General features: G+C 37.9%; 2 protein-coding genes across 2 annotated transcripts in view; one reads left to right on the top strand and one right to left on the bottom strand.

The window, feature by feature from the left end:
- LOC124305371 (uncharacterized) overlaps nt 1–440 on the bottom strand; it is a 72,338-nt gene extending 71,898 nt beyond the window's left edge. Inside the window, exon 1 of the mRNA XM_046764717.1 lies at nt 96–440. The gene's annotated coding sequence lies outside the window, so the exon portion shown is untranslated. The remainder of the gene's footprint in view (nt 1–95) is intronic.
- A 710-nt stretch (nt 441–1,150) lies between these two features.
- On the top strand, nt 1,151–10,464 carry LOC124305366 (patched domain-containing protein 3-like). Its single transcript, XM_046764703.1, has 8 exons — nt 1,151–1,577; nt 4,323–4,569; nt 5,257–5,336; nt 6,413–6,872; nt 7,562–7,810; nt 7,980–8,282; nt 8,369–8,933; nt 9,345–10,464. The coding sequence occupies exons 1-8, from the start codon at nt 1,477–1,479 to the stop codon at nt 10,274–10,276; spliced, it is 2,937 nt and encodes a 978-aa protein (XP_046620659.1). The 5' UTR covers nt 1,151–1,476; the 3' UTR covers nt 10,277–10,464.
- Nucleotides 10,465–11,463: the final 999 nt, after the last annotated feature.

Here is an 11,463-nt window from a genome sequence, read left to right as displayed (position 1 = left end):
AAAGCAATCGTGATACAAACAACATCAACTCTACTAGTGCTGAACAATTGCGTGACTCGTGAAGCGTCGAGTAATAAACAGAATGCAAGACTCACCTGCAGCCACGCAACACTTGATGAGATTCACTCAGCTTGAACGCGCACTTACTCAGCGTTCACGTACTACATACGAATGAGAACATTTCGAGGTGCCGACAAGTCAAAATAAAAGCAAGACGATGTATAAACAAGATCGCGAGAGAGAGGCATTTGTTTTATACTAGTCAAAACACACGACCCGACCTAAACGTGTTTCTCGTTATGTGACTGCACTCGCGATATTAGCAATTAAGTATAAGATGCATTCACACCGACTGTCGGCACTTATTAAATGTTTTTGATCAACGAAACATTGCTTCAGATACTCACGAAAGAGTCAAATACGCCGGGATGTAGGAACTGCCGTGGATCACAACCACTTGTCCACGATCACAAGATGGTCACCCGCTACCCAAGCGCTGTTTGGCGGCAATGTTCGACACTATTTTGAACTGACGACCGTTTGAATTCGGTCCTTTGAATGCAAAGATGTTTTTGCCGATCACGTTGATCAAATTACGTAAAAATAGAACGATAAAACGAGTAGGGAATTGAATATGTAAGATGGAAGGGAGATTTGTTGGCTCGTTTACGGTCATTCGTTCCACGTTTGGGTTGGCTCGAGCGGCTAGGGGTAAACAAGTCTCTTATACTTACCGACTGTTCTCAATGCAACTTTAGACTAGTTAGCGGTAGGTAGAGCGAGACAGATTATAACCGACACGCACCTCTCTCTCTCTCTCTCTCTCTCTCTCTCTCTCATTCCCCCGTTACACTTTACGAAGCTACCTCCAGTAAGAATTAGCAGCATTGCGTTCCAGTCATCGACATCCGGCTGTAATCCGGTGCATGCATGCACAAAACTTTATTAAACGCATTCCTGTTCTTGGGTCGTTCGAAATATCTAAACCAGGCAGCTGTCAACACTTAATAGTCGAATATTTGAACGACGAAAGAACACAGACGCAATGAGTGGCAAACATCGGTACTACTAACTCTGCACTGAAATCTGAAGCAACTTTCTATACCGGAGTTCGTCTCCTGTTCTCTTACTTCCTCAACGTTATAAAAGCGTATCGAGTATGTGATTATTGGCAGAGTCGATCTATCAATGCACAATTACCCAGATTTCTCTATAACAGCCGAATGATAAATGCAACAACCATTTATCCCGAGAAGTTACCCATTGAGCGAAGAATCGTGTCATCTGTTGGGACCGCAAATTTATATGAATGTGCAGTAGCGTACGCTTTGTAATACGTGTACCCGCGCACTCGCGTTTATTAATTTTTTTTCTAACTGAAAACTAGAATGTGACGTTTGGTAAAAGTACTCCAACAAAATTCGGCAAAGTTACACGCCGCGGCGGCAGTATCAGGACAGATTGGAATACAAAGAGATGGAGAACAACTCGGGTAATAAAGCGAAATCTTCCGTCCGAACGCTGCTGCGACGTGTACCTGTACACATATCTCGAACGTCGGAGCGTGTCTTTTATGAGTAAGTTAAAATTAGAGGTGTTGGATTTATTATTTTAATTTTACCGCGATCAACGATTGAAAAACATTTTCCCATCTTTACGTACTTCTCATAATTTCTTCACTTTGTGTCTTCCATAACAGTAAACTTGATTGGCACCGAAACTTTTACTTTTTATTTACTGTTTTTGGAACGAAGTTCCTTATCGTTTTTTTTCTAGAACAAAGGAGTACAAAATGACAAAACACGAAAAAATATAAATAACGAATTATAAAAACAGTTAATTCGTTTTTGCGCAAAGAACTTAAACTGAATGATATACCTATAATACGCAATAATTGATTAGAAATACGCGATATTTAATTTTAAATAAAGTGAATTGAAACGAAACGAAAGTATAATAATCTAATCAATAGTTCATTTGTTTATATTTCCAGTAACTTCAAATTGAAAATTCAAATTTCCATTATGTCCATCGACATCTTCTACAATCAATTTCGTGTAAAATTCATGGTTTATTAGACACAGAAATAAAGAAATCTACGCATAAATTTAAAAAACGGATTTGAAAATGACGATCATAATTTTGAACCTAGTTTTTTAGACTGTTTACTTTTACTTTTTTTCAAAATATTTTCTGGATGTAAACATGAGAGTCATATGTATATATGTAACACGTGGCGTGAGTATCCTTATAATGGGAAAAACGAATAAATTCGATAAAGAGGTAAAAAGGATTAAAAATCAAATGTGCCCGATCTTCCACTCAACCGACAATGCTCATCTTTCGCCAGAATTTTTGTTTCTACCTAAACTAACTATTTCAGGTGTGGCCCGTTGGAAAATCGAAATTTTTTTTATTTCGAAACACCCTAATACATGGGTAGAAGATTACAACTTATCTGCTACTGTTATAACCTACCAGTTGACATAAATTGTGGAAACAAACACACATCCATTGTTATTTTATCTCTTAACTCTGCTACACCGACTGCAATACTTATAACATAGTAATCGCCGGCTATCGCAATCAATGCAATGGTACAATGGAGGAGCCACCCATGCTAGATTTATACATTATACATACATATGTATCATGCTGATATAAATGCAAGCGTCACACTCTTTACATTCGAATGACTAGACGTCCCACTGTTATCTGTATCTTAGCAAAATAATTGCTTGTGAACTAAAAAAATGTTTAAAAATTATAACACGATATTTTTTACCATTGCAACACGCACTGCCGTGTAAAAAATGTGTGAAAAATGTCGCGATAGCATGTCTCTATCTTTTATAGTTACGTCACAATTATTATATGCCCGTGCGAATCCGGGATGGGCTGCTAGTATAACATATACAGAGAATTTCTGGTCAAAGGGCAAACTCTAATCAGTGACAATTACACATTTTATGTAAACCGAGCGTAGCTAATAAAATACGAATAACAATTTTTACGTGTGCTTGCACTGGAGATGCACACGTGACTCGGAGATTAGCTTTTGACCAGAGATTTCCTGCATACGTTTTATTGTGCTATTTTGTTTCCGCTGTATCCGATTCCACGTACAATTTTAACCAAGATGAACGATTTATACATTTTCCATTACGAAATCAAATCCTCCTTGATGAAGTTAGTAACGTTATCGTAACAAAAATCACTCTTGTCTTAATATTGCAATGATTTTCAATTCTTCAACACTAATGTGTAGAGAAATGTTCTCACGCTCATCTCGAATCTTGTTCTTTTAAAAATTTCAAATGAAATGATCACCTGAAAATTTACTTACCTTCGCAAAATTTTATGCTTTTTAGGATATTGAAAAATAAAAATTTTGTAATACTTAAAATATGAAGGGGAAAAAAATATTTATTTAAAACTGTGAGATTTTTTCTCATCACCAAAGCAAATATGGTAATAAAAAAACAGTTCCGCCATTTCTAAAATATATATATATATGTGGTATATATATTTCACCGTAATCTGAAGAAATTCGTATACTTGTTAATGCAAAAATGTGATAAATAATTTTTATCGTTATAATCGTCATCAGCTATTTCGTATATTTGATAAGTATGTAAATGTTACTGTTATTTTTTGATACGAGTCATCACATATTAAGTCATATTCCAATTTTAAATATACGTAATCTAAAAAAAAATCTCATTTACTAAAGTGACTATTTTTGATAAATAATTAAATTGCATCAATATTTTGCTACACAAACATTTTAGACAGTTAAATTATAAAATTTTTAAACAGATTTCACCAGTTATTTTTTCAACTTGACCTATAAATATTATCTTATTATCATATTTGAAATTTCGCGTTCGGCGTTTGCACAGAAGCGTTAGACTTTTTTATCATCACGCGAATAATTTTGCGGTACGGACGATTTATGTTCCGAAGGGTTAAGGAACTAAGATTTCGAAATACGAGTGTGTTTTGTTTTATTACGATTTACTGAATTTCATACAATTTCAAAGTCGCAAAATAACGGTTTTTCCTCGGCATGAATCGTTGGGATAACGTTACTAATCGTAAGTTCAATACGATCACTTCAGTCAAATAACAACTTAATTATCGTGTTACGATTTCTTTACATTCCAATTTCTCGTTAACATTCGACATAAATCTAATAGCCGCGTTTTAGTTTTTTCAATCGTGAAACTGCTCATCTATGGATTAAGTATCGCGGTTTTCCGTCCGTAAAATCATCTCTTTAATCGTTTCTACCCTGAAATATTAATTTCTTTTCTTTTAAGACTCGGACTTCGTATCGCACAACGTCCGGCCAGATGGCTTGCCGGAAGTACGGTTGTGGTTCTATTTTGCCTCGCGGGACTTCTGTGTTTCCGACAAGAGAAGAACCCTCTCAAACTCTGGGTACCTCCAGACTCCGATTTTCTACGAGACACGGAATGGATCATGGAGAATTTCGGCCAGGGATTGAGAGTTCAAACCTTAATTATGACCGGTGAAAACGTCTTGGAGCCTCGGGCGCTTATGAAGGTGAGCGTGATAAGATTGGACTCGAATCCTGCAAACGGGTAGTAATAAAATTGTTAAATTTCTTGCAGTATGAGATGAATTTTGCAAAGGAAAAAAAAACTGTTTCAACACGTGTTAATGGTTGTACAGGTGAATTCTATTTATATCGTATCTCTTCACGATTTCTGACCTTAAGATACTCGACGAAACTGGTTTCGCACGGCAATAATCGGTCTACGGATTATAATTATAATAACAAATATTACACGGCTAAATTTTACGCCTATGCATAATTTGAAACTCAGTTGAACGAAACAAACGAGTTATTTAATACTCAAAGCCCTTGTAACACGAACTGTAGAATGATCTGCTCGAGTCTCTTTGTGCACTCCAAAATATGAATTGGTGAATATTCACTGATTTCGGTAAATATAAAAGTCCTCACTGGTTTTCAATCGCAAATATAAAATTGAGTTCTCTAACGATATTATATACTTACGAAAAACCAGTTTTGTTTATCAGTTTCAATTCATGATTCATTATCGATGGCAAGCCTAGAATATTCTGTGTCCTCGGACCTGAATATACGGCAGTTATTTAATTACAAAGTTCGTTAATGGAAAAAAACTGTTGTCGGTCAAGCCAATGACTATAAGGTGATTACTCACGTAACATCCGGTTGATAAATTCTACCTTACGATTTTATAGCTGAACGAAGTGACGAGCCGTATATTAAAGTCACACGCAACCACTGGAGGAAACACGTCCTGGACAGATGTGTGCTTAAAGTAAGAATTTTTATCCATATTAATTTATACGAATGGTTTTATCAATCGGGAAAAGATTTACTTTTTTTATTTTCATACACTATCTGCCTCTGCGACTTGTGATACAATTAGCGTTGGAGTATTTTTTATTTTATTTTTTTTTTGTCGTTACATCAACAGCAGTATTTGCTCTGTATTTATAATGATGTAACAGTAATGATTTTTCGGCCTTGTAAAAAAATATATGGCGTTCTGATAAAATTCATTCGACTTTCGACAGGCTGATTATAAACGACTTAATCTTGGCGTGACGATTACAATCCAACAAGCTCTGCGGACCCCAACGATAAAAAAAATTGTCTATGCAGCCTATACACAGAAGTTAATTGTTTTATGATCGGGGTCTGTAGAGTTACTTGGATTATAAACGTCAAGCCAGAGTTACATATTTTATACTCAGTTTACTCTAAAGTTGAGTGAATTTTATCAGGGGTCATAGATGTAACCTTTTCGTTTAGTGCGTTATTATAGTTAAAAAAAACTTATTACAATATTATATTATGAATTTTTTTCTGAGTATAGTTATAACTCGATGTTAGAGAAATGAATCATGATAATAATAATAATGATGATGATGATGATGATGATGATGATGATGATGATGATGATGATCTTGAAGATACGCACATATCGTGTATCTCTTTTATACACTCTTGTGATTTTATATCTAGACCTGGAAATTTTCGTCACAGCACGTTCTACATTTCAATTTATGGTTAATCTTGAACGTGTGACCGAAACATGACGATGTAACCGGTCAAAACTATTATATCAGCTGTAATTTATCACGACTTTATTTGTCAACTTAATCTATAGAAGGATAAGCAGGTTGCAGGTTATATAGTTTTTCGATATGTGTAGATGTACTAATTTACCCAGATTAACAACCCCTGTAGATAACGATACATCATCAAACACTTGTAATATTCTTAACGCACGAATTTTTTAATTGGAAAAAACACGCTACAAAACTTCCATTTCTTCTGAGCGAAAGACAAAACATGAAATATCTGTATATATATGGATTATTCACGCAGGATTCCCGTAATTCCCAAATTCGTACGGACGCTTCGTAAAATCAACTCGCCAGACAATGTTGGAGACTATTTCTTCGACGATGAACAAGACGAATCTGAGAATGAGGATGAGGATAGCTTCGGTATATTGTCGTGGATACCGACTAGCGTGTACTGCAACATGTATAACTCGTTCGAAAAGAGCTGCTACCTGAAGAGCATTCTGGATGTATGGAACTTTGACGATGCTACAATGAGTAACTTGACAACAGATGAAATTGTCCGCAGTATAAAAACTGTAAAGACCAGTCCCAGTTTGGGACATAAAATGAATTACGGTGAACTCTTAGGCGGCATAATCAGGGATGATACTGGACGGATAATCGGTGCAACGGCGGTAAAAACCCAATGGTTTTTAAATGTGAATTTTTCAGCGGTTGACATGGACAAAATTGGCAACGACGTGGGAACTGCCGACTGGGTAAGGTAGAACACGGTGATTCCGTTTTTATTTTTTGAATGGACGACGGCGCGTTAAAGTTGAATTGGCACCGTTGTCTGAAACAAAAAATTGGAAGGAGAGAAAAATATCTTCTATGCAACGTGAGCATGTTTTACGTGTTTTTTCACGCGTGTTTTCCGTACACCAAGTATCCATTTCTATGACTGTCAAGTCAGTCTGCGAATGCGCATGTGCGGAGTACTGAAAAGATCACTTTACGTCCTAGGAGTTAAAAGTGGTATTTTCAGTACCGCGCGCATGCGCTGTCGCGAACAAATCTGACATTACGGGATCCTAACCTCAATTTTCGGTTTCGTGAAAGAACGCGTAACATACTCTTGTTATATTATAAAGAATCGTGTGCAACAAGCAGGCAACGGTATTTTCGCTTCTCGTATTTGCAATATTCGCTCATATTGCAAATTTATGCTCGGCCCTTTGTTGAGTTTGCCTCTTTGTTACACCAAATAGAACTATTAAAAAGTTTCCCGAAATGTTATTCGAGTCAATGATAGTGAATTCATTCAGACCGATTCGTCTTTAACTACGCTGCAGTCTGACAATGAGTTAGTTCCACATTGCTCATGCTGACAGACTCCACGAGCATTACCGATCAAATCAGACGACTTCCTTCTTTAGTTTCCTGAGTATAAAATTTCTTACTACAGGCAACGGAAGACGTTTTAGAATGGGAAAAAGTCTTTTTGGAAGCAGCCAAGGATGAAACTGACAAGCTTCGACTGGAAGAACGGATCATAGAAGGAGGCCTAGCTCTTTGGTATGAAGCCGGCAGGAGTTTTGGGGACATTAGCTCGTCAGCGATGTTTCAGGACATCGCGAAACTCATTGGCGGAATAATGCTGATGTCGCTTTACGTTCAAGTTATACTTTCGAGATTCAACTGGGTCGAGTGGCGCGTAAGAATCATTCATAAAAACTCGTTCAAAGTTGGGTATTTGTCACGAATAGAGCAACTTAAGAGATTAAAATTCAAACTAATTTTTACCACAAGTGGTGGAGTGACCAAGAATGGTGCAGTTACCCTACTTCGCCAACTTCTGACCCATTTCTCCTTGTCCAAAACAGTCCTGCCTGACCAGCGCGGGGCTGATGTGCGTAGGTGGAGCCTTCATTATTGCCGTGGGAATTTGCTCCTTGGCCGGAGTTCCTTACGGACCAGTTCACACGTCCTTGCCTTTCATGCTAATGGGTCTCGGGGTGGACGACATATTCGTCATGATGGCAGCCTGGGACCAGCTCCATTCCAACGAGCAGAATCATGTCCGTCCGGTGACCGAGAGAATAGCACTGATGTTGAGCCACGCTGGATCGTCGATATTCATAACGTCTTTGACGGACGTAGTTGCCTTTGTCATAGGCGCGTCGACGGTGAGCGAATGAAGAAGATGAGGTCTCGAGTGCACGTGCATTGCAGTGCGGATATATTTTAAGGCTGGTTTTATTTCTGGTTGCAGATCCTCCCGTCTCTTCAATCCTTTTGTATTTACGCAGCGGTCGGTGTCTTTGTTACCTTCCTTTTGCAAATCACATTTTTCGTTGCATTTTTTACCCTCGATACGAAACGGATCGAGGCCAAGAGGAACGGGATTCTACCGTGCATAGTACACAGCGTTTATCAGCCGCGGACCAAAAACGAGGATCGCATCTCGTGGCGTTTCACAGGCTTTCTGTATTCCCGCGGAATATTAACAAGGTGGGGAAAACCCGCGGTGCTGGTGATAACCGCCGGTATTGCAGCCTTCGGTATATACGGCTCGACGTGTTTAGAGCAGCATTTTGATCCCGAGTGGTTTCTGCCGGAGGGAACATATCTGGCAGAATATTTGGACCAATTCAAACAACACTATCCCGAACAGGGCCACGAGGGATTTATCTTCATGGGAGAGCTCGATTACGTCTCCAATTTTCCCAAAATTTTACAACTATGCGAGACGTTGAAAAGCTTGGACATTTTGCAAAATATTGATCAGTGGCCGGTGAAATTTGCCCGGTTCGCGAAGAACCAATTATACGTTGAAGGTAAGGCTTAGAAATGCGAAAGGTTTTTTTTTGGACAGTGAAGTCGACATCAAATGGTACATTATCTAACAAGGGAGTAAAGTCGAAGATTATTCCCGTGTTTACTCGGGCAATAATCAACCGAGGGAATAATTGACTTTATTCCCGTGTTCTCTATAGGACTTGATTTCCGACTCAACTCTGGCCAGACCACCTCTTTTGTTTTCTTTATTTCTGCACTGCGCATGCGTCTCGTGGAAAAATCTCGACGTAAAATAAGAATTTGCGGGAAAAAAGTATAAGATGGAATGACATGCCACTTTCGACCCACTTTTCGGATAATAAAAGTGAAAATTTCAGTCGAGTCGGGAATAAATAAACTTAATTCAATTTACAGTCTAATATTCACTGGTTTATTATTCTAATTTCCAGATTTATCAAAAGTGGACGAGTCATCGTTCAGGAATTACCTATCGCAGTTTCTCTTCAGTAAGTCGGGCGGAAAGTATCAAACGAACTTCCGTTTCGCAGGGAACCTAAGTTGCGGTGAGCCGGCGCCAAAAATATTGATATCGAGTATGGAATTTATCTTCGCGAAATTCCACGATCCCAAGGAATGGCTCGGTGCGATGGACGGTCTAAAAGAGATCTGCTCTGGTTCGGGAATCGACGGGTTCGTCACGGTATGGAGCAAGGTGTTCGCGACCTGGGTTACGGACAAGGCGATATCGCAGGAGGTAACCCGGAACCTGATCCTCGCGCTGATATGCGTGATGGGAATGACGGCTGTGCTGGTCGCGGAGCCTCAGACCTGCTTCTGGATCTTCTTGTGCGTGCTTCTGACCCTCGTCGACGTTTGCGGTCTGATGTATTACTGGGGTTTGACCATTGACATAGTGTCCTGCATCGGTCTCGAGCTCGCCGTGGGATTGAGCGTCGATTACGCCGCCCACGTTGCTCACTCCTTTCTGAATTCGGCGGTGCCGGACGTTGGTGGAAGCAGAGTTCCCCGGACTATAAGCGCCGTTAAACACATTGGAGCAGCGGTTGTTTACGGCGCGGGATCAACTCTGCTCGCGTTATCGCTGCTGGCCACATCCGAGGCTTACGTATTTCGCTCGTTTTTTAAAATATTTTTCCTAGTTGTTACAATCGGTCTGTGGCACGGTTTGATGTTCCTACCAGTTGTGTTCAGCGTTATTGGTCCCCGAGCTTTGCGCTACGATAGTGGAGACGACACGAGCAAACAGACTGTACCGAAACCTTGGAAAACTGTACAAAACGAAATCGACTTGAACAAGGGTGATGTGCGGGGTGAAGCGGAAACCGAACTCATGTCACCGGTTGAGAATAATAAGGAATAATTTTATCGACAATTGTGATGTAGATGGAGGAAAAGATAAAAATTTGCACCGGTTCATATCAATACAAGTAAAAAATGACGTGACATACACGCGGCACTGTGCATCTTGTTATATTTTTAATATCGATATGAATGTATTCTTTATCAATAATATTTATTTTTTGGTTCAATAAACATACAAAATTATTACACTATTGATACTATTAATCATATTCGCATATCATGTCATCATCGTCACACATTTATACAAAAATAATATAAAAAACTTGGAGATTTATTATTATAACTTAAAACGCATGTTCATATATATATATATAGTTATTATATATATATGTATATATCAGGTTGTTGTTTTTGTTGTTGTTGCTGTTGTTGTGTTGATGGTTGTTTGTTGTTTCTTTTTCTCTTTCCTTTTCTCGTTCACGTTTTCTATTTCGTTTAATTTCTTTTCATTTTTTTTCCCAAATTCTCTTCGTTTTTTTTTTTTTTTTTTCCCTTAACATCATCACGTGTCACACGATTAATAATACGCATAATAATGTAATATACAAATGTTGAAAAAATATTGGACGTGAAAATGAAAGGAAAAACATAGTGAATTCTCGTCATATATTTGAAAGAAAAAAATACGGAACAAAGGAAAGAAACAACGACAAAAAAAAACAAGTACAAAAATAACGTACATAGTGCAAGATCGCGATCGATCGATATAGATTTATTTTATTTAATATTATTATTATTATTATTATTATTAATATTATCATTATTATTACTATTACTAATATATATATATAAACGACTGATTAAAGGATAAAAGGAAAAAACTATGTAAAAAATAAAAAAGAAAGAAAAAAAGAAAAAGAAGGAACATGACTATTATACTATAAACCGACGTAACGTATAAACGGATGTAATTTCTTTCATATGTACGGATGTACATACATGCGAAGTACATCACGCGCGCGTGTGTGTGGATGTTTGCGTATACATATATATACATACATATATATATACACATACACATGTGAGTACTTGAATTTTATTAAATAATAATATATAATCACAAAGTAAAAATAATTATACGAGCTTGCGAGGGGTGAAACGACTGATTTTTATCGTATAGCCCTTCGCTGCATCTCTCAGTCTTACACAGTCCATGGACATTCGCTCCGTTATTCATATATATAT

This window comes from Neodiprion virginianus, chromosome 5 (assembly GCF_021901495.1).
Source record: "Neodiprion virginianus isolate iyNeoVirg1 chromosome 5, iyNeoVirg1.1, whole genome shotgun sequence".
NCBI classification, from domain to species: Eukaryota; Metazoa; Arthropoda; class Insecta; order Hymenoptera; family Diprionidae; genus Neodiprion; species Neodiprion virginianus.
Note: the sequence above shows the minus strand (reverse complement) of the source record. Positions and strands in the feature narration are given on the sequence as shown.

What these genes read in the sequence shown, in the direction of transcription:
- LOC124305366 (XM_046764703.1), top strand. Translation starts at nt 1,477, where the DNA reads ATGGAGAACAACTCGGGTAATAAAGCGAAATCTTCCGTCCGAACGCTG. An exon ending in ACGTGGGAACTGCCGACTGG is followed by an intron (nt 6,873 to 7,561) that starts GTAAGGTAGAAC and finishes TTCTTACTACAG; the next exon opens with GCAACGGAAGACGTTTTAGA. An exon ending in TTGTCATAGGCGCGTCGACG is followed by an intron (nt 8,283 to 8,368) that starts GTGAGCGAATGA and finishes TTCTGGTTGCAG; the next exon opens with ATCCTCCCGTCTCTTCAATC.